Source organism: Ananas comosus, linkage group 22 (assembly GCF_001540865.1).
Source record: "Ananas comosus cultivar F153 linkage group 22, ASM154086v1, whole genome shotgun sequence".
Lineage (NCBI taxonomy): Eukaryota > Viridiplantae > Streptophyta > Magnoliopsida > Poales > Bromeliaceae > Ananas > Ananas comosus.
This window is the reverse complement of record NC_033642.1, coordinates 9,550,495-9,568,761: the sequence shown is the minus strand read 5'-3', so window position 1 is coordinate 9,568,761 and position 18,267 is coordinate 9,550,495. Positions and strand designations below refer to the sequence as shown.

The window sequence follows — 18,267 nt, the reverse complement described above, 5'->3', positions numbered from 1 at the left end:
TTTCCCGAGTCGAAGGATAATAATTATTGAAAAGCTAGAACGGTGCCCACCAACTCCTCACCCCAAAAAAGAAAAGCAAAAAAAAGAAAAACCACCCGCCCCACAAAACCGAAAAAAATCAACGTTCTAGCGTCTGCTGTGCTTTACCCTAGCTAAAGAGAGAGAGTGTGCGCGTGTGAAACGAATACGGCTTCTGTCATATTTGTATCTACAAAAGTCAGGGTGTGGAGCCCTCCCAGATGGTTTAAAATTGGTCACCAAAAACGTCAAATGATTCTCTTGAAAATTGCAAAACGAACTACCCTATCGTCGCCATCCAACAACAAAATCCAACCTAACCCAGATTACATTCTTTGAGAATCTTCCATATTCTAAAAGATATGCCAGGTATCTTAGTAGTGGCTTGTCATCACTCCTTTACATACACGAGATGAGGTTCTACCATGTCAATCATATTCCTAGTAAGTGAACATAAAAATGTTTCCTCCGTTATATCACCAACCCCACGGTTTGGTTCTGCAGCTCACAAAAATCCCCACCGAGGGGGCAGGGTTTCTGCAGCAAGTCAGTTACTGTACAAGGACAAGGACTCGCCGAGAGTTGGGAAGCTTTGCACCCCCCGGCTCTGGAGCCGCATAGAGTCGCTCATCGATCTCTTCCGCATTTTCAGGTTGCTGCTTCTCTCACTACCATGTGGTTGCTTCACATCACCTTCGCGCAGCTTTAAGAAGAGATCTAGATTGTGTTGGTACTTTTCGGTAAAGTTGTCGTCCTCCTCTCCAATTGTTGTTGAGATCTTGTCTACGTCCGGTGGTGGGTTTTTAAAACTGGTCAGTTCCTCGTCATCGTCGGACGAGTAGCCATTTGCTATGTCATCTCGCATGGCCAGGTCTTCGTACTCCTCATCAGACTTGGTCGAGTCTTCATCAACAGAGCCTTCCATCTGAAGAACAGATCAACCAAAAGTTCAGAGTCGCTCAATTAAGCACTTTTTCTGAGAAGACTAACTGATGAGTAAAGTAATGATTTTTCCAATTGATTCTATTTATTAAGCTGTGCATTTGTAGGCTCTATGAATAACAGTTAGCATCCGTTGGCATACAGTTCTTTTGATTCAAGTACTTCTTGATGAGATGTTAACCATATTTTCACCTTTTCTTCAAAATAATACACTGTTACTCGAATATTCTCCACCTTTCTTAGCAGAAACTGTTGAGTGCTAACAGAACTCTGATGTTTTTTTTTTGTGAAATCAAACCGTAACAAAACTCTTATATTCAAGTTAGCAAATGTTTACCTTTCCTTTTATATATAACATGTATTTGAGGCCATTCGAACATTTCTAAGGATTTTCATTTGTGCATTTACAGCGCCTCTCTTATCAATTACAGTTCATTTAAGGTTCCAATGAGCAAAGATTTGTTAAGGTGAAACACGTCTCGCTGAAAGATTCATCAAGTGGGGAAAGTTTGGAGACGGAGGGGAAAAGGTGCTCTTACCTCATGGATCTCCTTGCCCTCAACATCACTTAGATCGTCATCACTATCAGCATCAGGCAGATCATCAGCCTCTTCTTCACTACCAGACACCGATAACTCTTCCTTAGGCTGGCAAGCAAAAAGGTGTGTTATAAGCCACGCTTTGCAACTAATGCTATGAGACTAATGCCAACAAAGAACACGCAGCTCTCTCTATACTAAGTGGCAGTCCAAGGAAACTAAATACTTTGACAAGTAATAGGTTATCCAGTAGGTTCTGAATAGTATAGGTTATCAAGTAGGTTCTGGAGAATATTCGATGCGAACACAAGAAAAGCTCAGCAGATTTATATAGGGAAAGCGTAATATCAAAAGCAGCATTAAAATGATGGTTCAAGAAACAAATCCTCCATACAATTGATTTCCTGTAAATTTTCGCCCTATCCTTCTTTTNGGGGTGGGGGGAGTGGGTGGGTGTGTAGACATATCAAGTAATAATCAGGAATTAAATACATCACCATCATATATTGATCTAATCCCCACAAAATTTTGTGAAGCTATATTGTAGGAATACTGTCACTCATTGATCTTAGATGAAAAGGCTAATCTTGCTGAAAAGATCTGTAGCAGGATCCCATCTCTTTCAGATATTGAATACATCAAAAAATGGAAATAGGAAAGGACTAACCTCTTTGGCAGGTCCATCAGACATCTTTGGAGAGCTGCAACAGGAGGAGAAATATCTGCTACCAGTATCAGTACCATCAGCTTTCGAATCATCAATACTTCCAGTATGACTTGTACCACCCGTATCACTAGGCCACGCACTGATCCCAAAACAACCAAATTGAAGATTGACCGGCTCGGCCTTTCCAATCTGAAGAGGGCCGTACATGGGATTCCCCACACACTTCTCACCGCCATTTCCATAACTGGACTTTCCAAGATTATCAACAGATTCAACAGGCCAAGCCTTCGCTACAGACCCATCTGTATTTAGTAAAGCCATCAGATGCCTCGATGACCCCTTCCTCTGAATCAACTGAAACATCCCCTTCGAACTCAAAGAATTAGCAGCACACTGACTTCTGTACTCTTCGTCTACTACTGCTACTGTTTTTGTAACAGGATCATAAAGCTGCTCTCCAGCCTCTCGCCTTCGAAGGCAGCTAAAGACTGTTGCATGAATGGACGCCACACTGCGGTCGACATTTGTGTTGTTTATTTTTGGCACCAGATGCTTATCAGCGCGGTTGCGGAGATATTCTTGGATAGTTCTAATGTTGCGGAAGTACTTGACATACTTGTTTTTTGCTGGATCAAGTGTCATGTATTTTGCACGAACTGCAAAGCGTTCCATGTGTTTCTCCTCGTTTGATATGTAGATCATGAAGGGTATTATCGATGGGTGTTTCTTCATTAGCCCCATCTAGAAATGCAAATAGGAACAATTATAAGTCATTCTGTAGAAGGAAAGAAAATCAAGCACAACCTTCCATGAGAAGGGTTAAAAATTTTTAAAAATAAGCAAATTAAACTGAACTTTCGAGTTTTGAAGTACACTATTTTAGGCCTCATTTTTACAGTTCATTTTTTCTTTATTAAACTCTAATCCTATGTTATTGAATATCATGGTGTATGGCCTACTCTATTATTCTCATTCTCAGTTAGCTTGCAAACTCATCTATTTGGGGGAAAAAAGAAAAGTAACTAATAAATTCCCATTTTCTGTTGCCAACTAAAACAAGATCGGTATGTAAATTGGAAACAATCTGCTGTTAGCCAGCACATAAAATTATGTAGTATTCAAGTTTAGAAAGACAAAAGTTGGAACCATAGCCAACCAAGGCTTTACCTTAGAAAAAAGAACATACTAAAGAAAGACGAGGATATGAGAGTAAGTACCCACCACATTATGTAGTATTCAAGTTTAGAAAGACAAAAGTTGGAACCATAGCCACCAAGGCTTTGCCTTACAAAGTATAAGAGAAAAAAGAACATATTAAAGAAAGACGAGGATATGAGAGTAAGTACCCACCACGAAATTGAGGCTTAAATGGACACCCTCAACAACTACAGATTCTTTTCGATCTTCCCATGCGGTGATTAATCTATCAAGGCTGTCGATGACCATTTCACTCTGTGCTTTATATCCTTCAACAGCCATTTGCTTTTTCCCAATCAACTCAGTGGCACTAACAAAATCCAAAGATTTAGGGTCAGACTTCTCATTTGAAGCCCCATCTCTCTCTTCTTTGCAACTTGCATGGGAAACAACGGCAAGTTTCTTGGCTTTGCGCTTGGCCTTTGCTTGAGCAACTGCTACTGGATCTAGAAATTCCCCTGCATGATATGTCGAAGCCCAAAGCAGTGGGTTTTGTTTTTCATCTGCGAAGCTCCTCATCATGTGTCGTATTGAATCAGTGGAAATTACAGTTGTAACGCCCAGTCTGCTTCCCTGTGAAAATTAAAGCTCAATATAAGATAGAGTTGATATGAAGTAAGACTCAGCTTTATTGCACTTGATTGTGGTTCGGATCCAAAAAGTGAATCTTTTGCTATCATTTGCAGAACAGTCAAATGTTAACCCCATCTGAATAGCACAGGAAGCCACCACAATTTCTTAAACAACGAAAGTATTAGCATAAGATTACATCAAATCCTTTGTCTCCATGATCAAAACAGCAGCAAAAATACCCTGTTTTTTTTTTTAGAGATAAGTAGCATGCTACCCGCTTCGTTTATTTCATTTAGAAATAAACTTAGCTGGAAATGTGAATCAACTAGGATTCGAACTTGGGACCTCGGGTATCAACCACCAAGCCCTTTGCCACTTGCTTTAGGGACGGTCGGTAAAAAATACCCTGTTGACAACGACAACCTAAGATGCATAGACCAACCTCTTTGTTAAATCGTCCAGCAGTTCAGCAAGAGGAAGGGAGAAATAAGAGGAAATTATAAAGCCTAAACCAAAACTTATATCAAGATGGAAGAAGCTACCAGCAAACACTAGGACAACATTAGAAAAGTTTAAGGTCCATCACACTTGAACATATATGTTAAATTATATCAATACCACTATTCAAGATCAAAACTGGTTCTGAAAGAATTACAACGACTGAACGGAGAATGGCATACAGAAACAACAGATAATTCACAAAAGGGACATGAGTAAGTCAAAAATAATGTACCAGTAGAGCAGATAGAGTAGACTTGCCACATCCACTCGTGCCACACAAAAGAACAGTCACCGATTCTTTTCTTTCTCGAATTCTAGCAGGCAAAGGAAAAGGTTAAGTTAGGAAGCGAGAAAATGAAATCAAATCAAATATTGAACTGGCCAGTCATCAATGTAATCAGACCATTAAACTGAACTATATGTATATCTGTACATAACTGTGCACGCGACAAATATACGTTATGACATAAAGCAACGGAGAAGTTAATTAAATAGTGATGATATGCAATCTGCAAGAAAGAACAATAAAAAGTAAGCACAGAATAACAGAGTAAGAAGCTATCGCACCAGTAACTAGAAGTTCATGTGCACTGATAGAAATAATTAGCTTATACTAGATATAAACAGCAAGCTACGTAAAACACAAAACAAATTAACTTAGGCATTGATGGCAGAATACATAGAATTGTTTATAAAAGCATAATCAATGCAGTATGATGGATCACAATATTATAGTAATTACGACCCAACTGATCTCAAATATCTGCATATTCTTACTTAAACCACCCAAGGAGAAAAGGGAAGTACCTGCATGCTACAAGCAAGTCAGCCCTTTGATTGGGAGCAACATAATTATATGAAGATAGGGCATCACAAACAACATTCAGAAAGTCCTCCCTTTTAACAACAACCGTAGTTTGTCTTTTGTACCATTCAAACGGTATTGTATTATTAATTTCTGTCTTCCCTTGAGATAAGTGCTCAGTGGATTCTCCATAGCATAAGTTATCACCAGTATGAAGAGAATAGTTCTCTTTGCCGCATGAAGTGCTCAATGGATCTGATTTTGATGCATAAGAAGGCAAGCCAGTGTCCGGGTATTCGTTTCTCATCACGTCAAACACCCTTCTGCTAATCTGATTAGATAAAACGAAACCTTCAATTCACAACAAAATAGAAGGAAAATATAAATTATCTACAATGGACATTTTCACTGAAAAGAAAATAACACAATATTTTACAGGATTATAAATATATATCGGTCACCATCCTGTATGTTGTTTATTTACTATCTTTTGGCACGCAAGGAGTACAGATAACGATGATACTGCAGAGTATAAATCACCAATAAAAACAACAAGAGATCCCCCCACACTTTTAGGAGGTACCGATCGCTAGACTCTGCGTTATATTGCAATCTCACCCTTTTCTCTACATCTCTTTGTTTCATTGGATCAAGTTACCCATCTAGTCACCGTACGAGGAGTTCAAAAGCAGCTTAAGTGGAACTAGAGTGGCAACAAAATGACAATTATGTGGATATTGCTGTCCAAATTGATGGAGAAATTCAACAATAGGGAAGAGATTGCAGCGAAAAGCAGAGGCTAGAAACTGGCATTAACAATTGAAAGTTTGGGGACCAAACAAAAAAATATATGACATAAATTGACTCCTAATCCTATAAATCCCAATATTACATCATGCTTAATTCTATCTATGATATCAAACTACATCTCCATGAACCACATTAGCTGCTTCAGCAACTAATCCGCCATATACGAAACATGCACAGATCGATGATTACAAAATCCAACAAATTAATGCACTAACCAGCTAAAATTCAGCGTCAAAATCGTCATCAAATTGAATAATCTAAAGCAATTCAGAAATCAAACCTTGAAAGCGTGGCGAGCCTTGCATCCCATGAGCTGCAGCGTGCTCTGCAGCACAGATCGCGTGTACCGGAACGACGCGCCCTCGCTCCCATCTCCTCCTCCCTTCTCCTCCGCATCGTCCACCACCACAATGTACAGCAGCTTCGGCGCCTCCGCCATCTCCAAACCCCCCTACATCAAAGATCAACCGATAATTCCCCCAAAATGCCTCAAAACTCCCCCAAAAAATCGGAGAAAACGAGCAATGCCGAAGCCGAAACGATCGGATCGAGATCGCCCGGGAGAAGAAGAGGGGAACGAACCTCGGGGAATACGAAGTCCCGTGTCGATCGGGAGCCAGAGTCGTCGAGATCGGGGAAATCGGGGTGCGAGGTCGGGGTCAGGGTTAGGGTTTTTGAAGGAGAGGGGGCTCGATCCGCCATGACCAAAGCTTCCAACACGATCGCGCCATCGCGTTCTCACGCTTTCCACGCATCGCTCGCATGCGACCTCCACATGTCGCCTCTCTCTCTCTCTCTCCTCTCTCTCTCTCTCTCTCCCTCTCGCTCCTTTTTTTTTTAATATATATATATTGATATACGCGATTCTAGCGGCCGTATTAGACCGTGATCAGGTACAGGGATAGTTGAACGACGGTGCTTCAACTCTAAGTTGGTAAACGACACGTGTACGTAACGATCTGATGCGCACTAAGCCAAATGGCAACGATTTAGCCACGACTTGCGCCTGCTCGCGGTCCACCACATCATTTGTGGACCAGCCAATCACCATTGGCCTTTGCTTTCCATTGTATCCATTAAATCTCTATTAATTTTTTTCAAATAAAAATGTTATAATTTTTATTTGGTAATTTGGTAATGCTATAATCTCCGCTGAGAACTTTCATTCCATTGTTAAGGGGTTACAGGCTACGTCATAATATGTTGACTAATATAGTAATTTTTAATCTTTAATTTCAAAAAAAATTATTTTAATATAATATTCGGTAAAGTAAAATATCTAAAATTTTATTGCAATAAAAATAAAATAGAATTTAAGATTCAAAAAAAAATATTTTATTTAATATTTCTAATTTTTCTATGAAAATTAGGAGGTGTGTATTTATATATTCCCTTTTCCAACAAACACTTATTTAGATGGCATAAATCAAATGTACTAAAATGATCGAGGTCTAGCGCTGACGTGGTGGACCGGGCGAAGCGAGTAAATTTCGTTTTCTACAAAAGTCGGTTGGTGCTGGACACGTGGCGCCCACCAGGCCGGTAGGAGGAAACGCGAATTGCTCTAATTAAATAACTAATTCATTATTTAATTATAGTAATTGGAAACAACTAAGAACGTCGCATAAAGCGGAAGCGTACGACGGGGTCCCGCGGAATGGCAGAGCTTGTAATTTTGTAGCATTCGTGGGGGCAAATTGATGTGACGGGGGTGGTAGTGGGGGTTACGATGTGACGCGGGGTACAGTGTTAATCGAATAATCATAACCGTTGATTGTTCGTTTGTTGGTCGGTTCAAATATATATATATATATATCTCTCTCTCTCTATATATCTCCTGGCTCATCGCAATCACCTTATCACGTCCCCAATACGTATGAAAAAAGAATTTTTAAAAGGAATTTTACCAAATTGTTATTGCCAACCCCGGGATTTAAAGCACCTGAACGTAACCTGCCAGCCACCACCGGGCGTCTAGCCTAGCCTGCCAGTCTGGGCTGTTGATTGCGCCGCTAGCCAGTTTNAAAAAAAAAAAAAAAAAAGGTTATAACTTAGAGAGCTGAGATTCTATATTTTTTAATTTATATTTAATGTCGATTAATAGTAGTAACTAACAACACAAATCTAGCTAGATTTTGACATCTTTCCCTGTCATGGAACATTGTGGTCAATCAAAAACAAGATTTGAGCCCTTGTGATGGAGAAATTATTAGTTAAACCCTATTAATATAATAATTTGTGTAGACAACCAATTAAATGGGACTATTAACTCAAAATTTTCACAAACTAAGTTCCGATCTGATCATTAGGGGGAGAAAAAATACTTCTAATTTTTAGTTTTATGACATTTTCTATTAGAATTCAACTCTATCTTGAAGTTATTGGCTAGAGTCGTCAACATGCACATTTCGATAAACATGTTTATTGATATAAATTTCATAAGAATCGGCAACTACTGGTGGGGTCGAATGCTTCGATCACTGTTAATGATTGAAACCGACCTCACATTTTAGATAGAATCAAATTGAAAAAAATTTTGCACATGGAAGCTACAGAAAAAAAATATGGGCCTCGAGTTATTACTTCGACAAGGAACATGAAAATGACGGCAAAAGACTTGGAATAGGACTACCTATAATTGGCACTATTCAATATCTACCACTAATTAGTCACTTCTTTTGAATCTACATAGCCCCTCTCTCTCTCTCCGTAGAATATTAATTTTTTTTAGAAAAAAATAGCACGCTATCTGCTTTATTCATTTAGGAGATAAACGTAGCTACATGGGTGAGGCAACAAGGCCTCTAGGGAGATGAAAAGCTAGTTGAACTCCACAGGGCGAAGTTTTTTCCACAGGGACGTCAGCTGTTTAACCTTATAGCAACCACGGATTGGATTAGTCTGAATCCTCCTAAAGATCACACCATTTCTGGCCTCCCAGATGATCCACCAGCAGGCTATTAGTCTAGATAAACTATCGCTCTTAGAGTATGATCCCTTTTTTCTACTCCGTATGTCCCAACTCCATAGAATATTAATAATAGTAATAATATCAGCATATAACATCAACCCACTAATAGCATAGTGGAAGAGAGATAATGACCCATAAATAAATTAGTTCTTATTTGTATATTTTTATTGGGCACTCATCTAATATAAAAACTCGAGAACCGCTACAGATGTGCCAAATTATGTATAACTAATATATTGATAAATATATATGATTCATCGGACTGCATGCATAATCCAACAACAATTCTGAGATCATAGCAACTTAGGGAATGGCCCGAAGGTGTCTCTAAAATTTTTGTTTGTAATGCAAAATTTTATTATTTGTGGTGGATCGTGACATTGACATGTGGAGCCCAGAAATTTACTGCTGCTTTATTTGAAAAAGAATTTTGGAGTTTGGATGGATCGGTCATGATCTTGACCCAAGGAGTCTTCTGGGAAAGTTGTTTATTTGGGCCCAGATCCAAAATAGATGTGGAATTGAACGTGGATTACTCTACATAATAATTTTCTTAAAGTTGAGAGAAATAGAGAGGTGGTTCTAGAACACGATTCTAATTTGTGGTGTTTTTTTAATAAGTAATCCGTAAATAATGTAAAAGAAAGGTAAGGTAATGTAATTTTAATTTGTAAACCAACTAAGCTTTGATGGGAGAAGTATCCGAAGTAATGCAAATTGCGTCCTCTGATAGTGTTTAGAGTGGGTTTTTCGCTGAACCCAACAAACACACGCAAAAAAGAAAAAAAAATTCATGGTTAGATTTGAACTTTATTTTTTGGATTTTTTTTTTGAGAGAAAAAAAATTCATGGTTAGATTTGAACTTTATTTTTTGGAGTTTTTTTTTTTTTGAGAGAGATAGGTAGCACGCTATCCGTTTCGTTTATTTTATTTAGAAATAAACTTTGCTAGAAATATGAATCAACTAGAATTCGAACTTGGATCTTGGGTACCAACTATTAAGTCTTTTGCCACTTGCTCTAGGGACAGCCGGTTTATTTTTTAGAGTTTTTTTGAGAAAAATGTAGCACNATTAATTTATGGAAACAGTAAAAGACCAAAAGTTTGAAAATTAAAGTGCTTTAAAGGAAATTTGCAAAAAAAAAAAAAAAAAAGGTTATAACTTAGAGAGCTGAGATTTTATATTTTTTAATTTATATTTAATGTCGATTAATAGTAGTAACTAACAACACAAATCTAGCTAGATTTTGACATCTTTCCCTGTCATGGAACATTGTGGTCAATCAAAAACAAGATTTGAGCCCTTGTGATGGAGAAATTATTAGTTCAACCCTATTAATTTAATAATTTGTGTAGACAACCAATCAGATGGGACTATTAACTCAAAATTTTCACAAACTAAGTTCTGATCTGATCATTAGGGGGGGGAAAAATACTTCTAATTTTTAGTTTTATGACATTTTCTATTAGAATTCAACTCTATCTTGAAAAACATGCACATTTCGATAAACATGTTTATTGATATAAATTTCATAAGAATCGCCAACTACTGGTGGGGTCGAATGCTTCGATCACTGTTAATGATTGAAACCGACCTCACATTTTAGATAGAATCAAATTGAAAAAAAATTTGCACATGGAAGCTACAGAAAAAAATCTGGGCCTCGAGTTATTACTTCGACAAGGAACATGAAAATGACGGCAAAAGACTTGGAATAGGACTACATATAATTGGCACTATTCAATATCTACCACTAATTAGTCACTTCTTTTGAATCTACATAGCCCCTCTCTCTCTCCATAGAATATTAATTTTTTTTAGAAAAAGATAGCACGCTATCTGCTTCATTCATTTAGGAGATGAACTTAGCTATATGGGTGAGGCAACAATGCCTCTAGGGAGATGAAAAGCAGGGCGAAGACGAAAAAAAAAAAAAAAAAAGTTAGTGTATCTCCACAGGACGAAGTTTCTTCCACAGAGACGTCAGCTGTTTAACCTTATAGCAACCACGGATTGGATCAGTCTGAATCCTCCTAAAGATCACACCATTTCTGGTCTCCCAGATGATCCACCAGCAGGCTATTAGTCTAGATAAACTATCGTTCTTAGAGTGTGACCCTTTCTTTCTACTCCGTATGTCCCAACTCCATAGAATATTAATAATAGTAATAATATCAGCATATAACATCAACCCACTAATAGCATAGTGGAAGAGAGATAATGACCCATAAATAAATTAGTTCTTATTTGTATATTTTTATTGGGCACTCATCTAATATAAAAACTCGAGAACCGCTACAGATGTGCCAAATTATGTATAACTAATATATTGATAAATATATATGATTCATCGGACTGCATGCATAATCCAACAACAACTCTCGAGATCATAGCAACTTAGGGAATAGCCTGAAGGTGTCTCTAAAATTTTTGTTTGTAATGCAAAATTTTATTATTTGTTGTGGATCGTGACATTGACATGTGGAGCCCAGAAATTTAGTGCTGCTTTTTCTGAAAAAGAATTTTGGAGTTTGGATGGATCGGTCATGATCTTGACCCAAGGAGTCTTCTGGGAAAGTTGTTTATTTGGGCCCAGATCCAAAATAGATGTGGAATTGAACATGGATTACTCTACATAATAATTTTCTTAAAGTTGAACACGATTCTAATTTGTGGTGTTTTTTTAATAAGTAATCCGTAAATAATGTAAAAGAAGGTAAGGTAATGTAATTTTAATTTGTAAACCAACTAAGCATAGATGGGAGAAGTATCCGAAGTAATGCTAAACTGCGCCCTCTAATAGTGTTTAGAGTGGGTTTTTCGCTGAACCCAACAAACACACGCAAAAAAGAAAAAAAAAAAATTCCTGGTTAGATTTAAACTTTATTTTTTGGAGTTAATAACCTCAAATATGCGAGCCTAGTGGGCCTTATTGGGCACGAATTCTTATGGCTTCTTTTATATTATTTTCTTTTTTAACTTTTTGGGTTAGTGCGTGTTTTGGTTCCATGAAAAGTACCCTCGAAAATAGTTTTCTGATTGACTCTGCCCATTTGATTTATAAATAAAAGTAGCTTTTTCTCCAAAAGTTTTTTCTGTATATTTTTTTAAAAAATAAGCAATTTTGTTTTTTAGAATTTCCTTTTTTATCCCAAAAACAATAACAATGAAAAAAGAGATTTTTCATAAAAGTATTTTTTTGTTTGTTGAGTAAATAGTTTTTCATATATTTTTTCGAGAGAACCAAACATCCCCTTACACAGTCGGCATTCGGCTCCTTAGGCCACTTGAATGGCATAATTGTTAGGATTTGAATAGATTTGTAGTTAAATTCTAGGTAGATAGGAATTAATATTTAAATATATTGAAAATAAATTAAGATTTAAATATTAATTAGAGTATAAATCTAACTAGATTAGGATAAATATTTAAATTTATTGGAGATAAACTAAATATAGATTTAAATATTTATCGGAGTATGAATCCTAATTATACTAGGATTTGAGTAGCTTTTGATATAAGCTATAAATATAGCATAGGTGCTATTATTTTGATGGTGCTATGGATTAATCACACCCATATGGCATGGCAAAGATGGTAATGATTTTGGTTGTACCTAGTACATGGGTGCAAAAGGACGTGTGCGGCTTTCGTAGCCATAGGTCATTGGTATACTTTGTGCACGGATACACAAGATGAGAGATGAGAGAGATGTCGAAAGCCGTAGGTCATTGGTATATCTTGTGCACGGATACACAGGACGACGAGAGATGAGAGAGATGTCTTCTGGGAGTATAGAAGACGAGAGAAGGGTAGGAGAGATTCAGAAAGAGGGCTCGGATTGTAGTTACTCTGTGCAGAAGAAGAGTCAGGTGTAATTTTCTCTTATTTAATGAATCTTATTTTATCCTTCTTTCTTTTGTGATTGTATCAGCTTTCGCTAAGGAGACGAGTTTATGGTAAAAATCCGATTCGACGCTTTCGTTGCGGAATTCCAACAATCGGTACCGGATCCAGTCGGTATCGGAGCGGGTTACGGATTCTCAAAATCCGGTATTGAGACGAGTACCGGATTTCCAACAATAATGCCTTCTGTTGTAGTGCCACTAAATTTACTTCCTTATTTTACATAAATAAATTTGGCCTAACTTAGTAATATCGTAGCAAAATATATTATTTCTATATTACAAGAGGTCTAAAAAATTTAAAAGCGCGTACAACCTTCTCTCCTCCCGGTACTTTAAAGCTCCGATCAAAACAGCAACCAAAAAAATATATAGCCACATAATTCTTCAGGATTGCGGTGGTAATTTTATTTTGTAGTATAACATAAATATCAAGTAATAATTTATTTCAGATGCACCAATTAAGTCAATCTAGTGACATTGCAGAGAAAATACTTTGACAATTTAATACATTTCCAAACGATGGTAAATTTTGCCTCGTTTCACAGGCCGATTACATTGATCCATGCAATCTAACACTACACCTATAGGCCAAAACTTTTCTTATGAGTAAACATATAACAAATTTCATAGCAAAAATATTCTTTGTATAAATAAATTTGCCATTAATTCTTGGAATATCATCTCGAATCTCCTTTGGGGTAGATTGAGTTGTAGTGTACCTCAGCCCAAAAGCTCAAAAATATAACTGCAAAAGAGAGACCTCTTATTATACTATACAACTTATTGGTCAAACAAGAAAAATAAAAATAAAAAAGTGCAACTGTGCTCTAAATATATAATAGGGTTATTAAAGTAAATTGTGCATGGTTAGATGACAATTATTTGTTTGTTTCGCAACAATTTTATTCAGCTAAGAGTATAGGAAATTATTAGGCAACAAAGTATCAGATATCTTTGTTTACGTGTGTTTGTCTTAGCAATCTTTAAAATGCTAAAGCCAAAACCAATCATTTGAAGCATACCTCGCCTAGATTTTAGAATCCGCGGCTGAATCTCGATGTAGCACGTATCCTTGAACGATGTCATGACAAAAATTTTGACTCCGTACTACAGAAGACCGTTAAGAACGCATACGATCAGAGGCAGTTAAATAATTTGCACATGAGAAGTTAAGAGGAAGAAAATAACTGCTTAATCAGAAAGGAAAACTGCAGTAATATGAATGTGTTAAATGATTTTATGAACATAAACAAAGTTTGGGTACATATATTTTAGCTTTCTTAAATGATACACGAGAAACAATCAGAAATAAAGAGGGATATGGAAGGATACCGAATCAGCAGCTGCTTGTAAAGTCACATGATCACCCCATTCACCCCATCTGTTTTGCATGCAATGTAAATAACATGTTGTTGTAAATAATTGTGCTTTTAAACAACATCGTCGACTTATGATTTGGAAATTGAAAAGAAATAGAACATACTTTGAGAGCTTTTTCAAATATTCGCGGTATGCCATGGGAACATATTCCTTATAGATCTCTGGATGAGACTCGAGCTGCAAAGAAAGAAATATAAAAAATTAATGGCAAGAGGAATGCAAATCCAAATTAATGGGGAAACGGGGAGAATAGAAACAAGACCGATAAATGTAACGACTTGAAGAATGAAATTCTGAGGAACTGACCTGATCGACAACCTGCTGTCGCACAAATTCGTGGTGCTCAGGACTTTGGTATAATTGGTCAGATAATGCTCGGAACTGGAGAATTTAGAATATTGGAATTCGTGTTAATAAAAGAAAATTAAATCTAGCAGTTTCTATTTTGAAGAATGAAATGAAGAGTTTCTCATATTGCAAAAGTTAAACAAGAAAAAAAAAATGGCAGTTTGTGGTTACAGGTTTGTGCTGAATTTCTGTTTGTTTAACTGTTCATCAGATGAATTTTAAAAAAAACATTAATTCCGCCAAAAATAATAATATACACATATAACATGGTTCTCAAAAAGGAAATGATAAAAATACAAACCTGACAATTACCGTCTCCCTGCACCTTACACTCAACTAGATCATACATCTGCAATCTACATAACCAAGTATACAACAATCAAAGAGCTAATTATGTTAGTAAGATCAAAAAGAGAGAGAGGCCTTAAAGGAAGAACAATAGCTATATTGTAAGGACTTCTCATGCCTGTCTATCAGCCTTTGATGGTCAGAAGTGGCTTCGTCAAAAGAAGGAATTTCTCCATTGATTCTAGGAACATGCTGCAGGAATTTAAAAATTTTCTTTTTTCAGAGGCCAGAAAAGTTAGCAGTAATGAGTTCAAATTGAACTGAATCAAAAAAATATGGGAAACATGGGAGAAACTTATGAGAAATAAGACTTTGCACTCGATAACCCATACCATGCATAATACTGGAAAATTTGTGTGAAACAATATCGCACTAGGACCAAAGAATAGTTCCATGAGATAATAGGTAAATTTCCTGAAATTATAAGTCGACCCACCGTGTTTTAGGACAAGTAATAGAAGATTTTGCATCATCTATTTAATAGAAAATTATGCTTATATTGAAGGTTTGTCTTTACAGTTTAGTCGATAAATCAAGCAAGCCAGCTGTACTTGGAGTTCTTCATGGCAAATTTTTTTCCCAATATTAGAATCACTTCAAAGGGCTCGCTAAATTTGAAATGATGAAAATTACACACCTTTCGTAAACATAAGCATTAAATGATAACATTATTTAGCCAGCCAAGTATATCAATCTAAGAGAAGAACTTACTCTACTGGCCAAGTTCTCTTAAGCCAACTGACAGTAGCATTTTGAGCTAATGGGGCAGCAAGAAAAATTATAAAGCATAGCAGATTCTACGTCAAAATGAAGTAACAAAACCAAAATAAAGCGCTTGTTTATGTACCAGACTCTATGGTACATACGCATACATAAAAAGTTACGATTTGCTTTGAGCAAAAATTACATGCAAGAAATAGTTGGCAAAATCATGCCTTAGATGGGTATTACAAAGGATGAATGGACTCACAGGAATCGAGACCATCTGACTTAACCTCTTGCCGACCTCATCCTCTACGTCTGAAAATTCATACTCTGATGACGATTCTGCCCCTTCATATGATTTATCCCCAGAACAGTGTTCCACCACATCTGCCTCAACCCCTGCATTAGATGAACACCTCTTAAAATAATCCAAAGAGCACATGGTTGGACATGGAAAACCACTGACATGAATATATATCGATAAGCATCAAAATTACCTTGTCTAGTGTAAACATGGAAATTGGCATCACTTTGTGCAGTATATGGGTAATGGAAAAGGTAGTAACCCCAGCGCGCATACTGCTCTTGCCCGTACATAACGATCACCTAAAGTTGTTTCTTCTGGAGGGTACTGTGCACCAAGTAGAATTCTCGATATTTTAATGGAAAATATTTTGAGTCATCAAAGTATCAAACAGATAAAACAACAAATTTTCCAAAGTTTGAGAATATTCATGACATTTGAATGCATCAATGATCTTCGACCGCAATGTCAGAGATAGCCCACTTTTGGTATTTGCTTCACTCTTCAACGGTCCGAATCAGTGTGATATAACAAAGAAAGAAATTACAACTTAATATATAGCTGTTTGGTAATTAAATAATCAGAGGAGGTGGTTGATCAGAACTTTGGAGAATCTTAAATTCATAACCCCTGCTTGACATACAGGGTTGGTAGGAATATATACTCAATGCCGCCACGAAACTTCTTTTTCTCTTTTTATATGCAGATGATATGCCAACCCGTCGAAGTTCATTGAGTCCCCAGTGATCAGAAATATAAGGATGTAATTTTGCGGAGGACATAAACTATTCAGAAGATTATATGTCAACCCCACAACGAGCGAAATATGGCTCCACAAATTGGTATGATTGGGCTCGAAAATTAAGAACAAATCTAGTCGTAACTGGGACCAATCACCAGGAACAAACTATGCTGGTGAATTTAACATATACAGCTAGCCCAAAAGAGGAAAGGCTCTTAATTCATAAAGAAGAAACTCATAAAAATTCAAAATTTTGGATCTACTACAGTGCTTCATATCCTCAATTACTAAAATCCAATAGGTTGCCATTCGAAGGCCCCAGAAATTTTCTATTGAATGAATTTAATACGTAAAAAAATTAAGAGAAGGTCAAAATATTCAAACTTAAACAGATAGTATCATTATCTTCATTAATATTCTCTAAATTCCAAAAAAAAATTAAAAAGGTTATTATCGACTCTTAACATGCAACGAAGCCATAAATCCTTGATCACAAGGAAATATTCATGAATAAGATCTACTAACTGTAATACGATGAATTGCAGTGATTGATCCGAAAACTTTTAAAAGCAAAGAACACACGAGCGTTTTAGAATTGTAATTTAAACATGAATAACTTATCATCATTACCGCAATTATTGATTATGATCCAAAAAAATATGGACAACGCGATCATGAAGCAAACATCAAACAATCCAATAACAAACACAAAGCGAATTAGATCGATAAATTGCTCCGATCGGAGCAATCCAAATCCAAAATGACGGTGCAATCGAGCTCGTACATTGCTTTAGAGAGAGAGAAAGAGAGAGAGAGAGAGGGAGCGATTACCAATTGGATTTGGGGGGTCGCATATGAACGGGGCGAGGCTACGTGATAACACGAAGAAGTGTAGAGAGAGAGAGAGAGAGAGAGAGAGAGAGAGAGGAACGTTTATGGTGTGCGAGGGTACTTTAATAGACCCTTCGTTGAAAAAAAAAAAAAAAAATGGGCTCATTCATAATCGTACGAACTATGAACAGTAGATGAGATAATTACACAACATATCTTAAATATTAAAAATTTTAAATTATACTGACGGTTTCTAGTATAAGTGACAAAGAGTTTGGTGGTTGGTATCCGAGATTCCAAATTCAAATCTAAATTGATTTATATTTCTGGCTAATTTTATTTTTAAATGAAATAAACAAGTGCGTAGTGTGCTACCTATCTCTCAAAAAAAAATTATAAAATTAAATATTTTATATTTCCAACAGAGATTAATTTTTTAAAAATTAAATGAAACACTGCAGTTTTACTATCTTTCTCTAAAAAATAAAAAAAGAGAAAGATGATTTCATGCTGGAATCAAAGCGACCTGGTCCTGCCGCAAAATAATAAATTTTAGGCTTAATTAGTTACATCCTATAGTACTATATTTTAGTATTATTTTTATTTACTATATTATATAATTTATTTTTCAAAGATATTATTATACTATTTTTTATTAAAGTATCCGGTACAATTA

The 18,267-nt window shown here is 36.4% G+C and overlaps 2 protein-coding genes across 3 annotated transcripts; both read right to left on the bottom strand.

The window, feature by feature from the left end:
• LOC109726918 (P-loop NTPase domain-containing protein LPA1) lies at positions 210-6,873 on the bottom strand. Its single transcript, XM_020256736.1, has 8 exons — positions 6,635-6,873; positions 6,333-6,503; positions 5,245-5,573; positions 4,670-4,751; positions 3,517-3,936; positions 2,167-2,907; positions 1,500-1,607; positions 210-943 (listed from the first exon to the last, which is right to left on the bottom strand). The coding sequence occupies exons 1-8, from the start codon at positions 6,752-6,754 to the stop codon at positions 566-568; spliced, it is 2,349 nt and encodes a 782-aa protein (XP_020112325.1). The 5' UTR covers positions 6,755-6,873; the 3' UTR covers positions 210-565.
• LOC109727725 (OTU domain-containing protein DDB_G0284757-like) lies at positions 13,384-17,729 on the bottom strand. Of its 2 annotated transcripts, none has more exons than XM_020257905.1 (10): positions 17,592-17,729; positions 16,212-16,345; positions 15,980-16,113; positions 15,128-15,201; positions 14,963-15,017; positions 14,620-14,694; positions 14,417-14,490; positions 14,266-14,314; positions 13,956-14,040; positions 13,384-13,678 (listed from the first exon to the last, which is right to left on the bottom strand). In XM_020257905.1, the coding sequence occupies exons 2-10, from the start codon at positions 16,309-16,311 to the stop codon at positions 13,611-13,613; spliced, it is 714 nt and encodes a 237-aa protein (XP_020113494.1). In that variant the 5' UTR covers positions 16,312-16,345; positions 17,592-17,729; the 3' UTR covers positions 13,384-13,610. The 2 variants fall into 2 exon arrangements, with proteins under 2 accessions (XP_020113494.1, XP_020113496.1); XM_020257907.1 differs by lacking the exon at positions 17,592-17,729 and adding an exon at positions 17,391-17,560.

Excerpts from the sequence above, each read along its gene's own strand:
- LOC109727725 (XM_020257905.1), bottom strand. The coding sequence starts at position 16,311 with ATGTACGGGCAAGAGCAGTATGCGCGCTGGGGTTACTACCTTTTCCAT. Across the intron at positions 16,114-16,211 it reads CCATGTTTACACTAGACAAG|GGGTTGAGGCAGATGTGGTG; the intron begins GTAATTTTGATG and ends CATCTAATGCAG. Across the intron at positions 14,695-14,962 it reads AGGGAGACGGTAATTGTCAG|TTCCGAGCATTATCTGACCA; the intron begins GTTTGTATTTTT and ends TAAATTCTCCAG.
- LOC109726918 (XM_020256736.1), bottom strand. The coding sequence starts at position 6,754 with ATGGCGGATCGAGCCCCCTCTCCTTCAAAAACCCTAACCCTGACCCCG. Across the intron at positions 4,752-5,244 it reads GACTTGCTTGTAGCATGCAG|AATTCGAGAAAGAAAAGAAT; the intron begins GTACTTCCCTTT and ends TTTGCCTGCTAG. Across the intron at positions 944-1,499 it reads AGGGCAAGGAGATCCATGAG|ATGGAAGGCTCTGTTGATGA; the intron begins GTAAGAGCACCT and ends TCTGTTCTTCAG.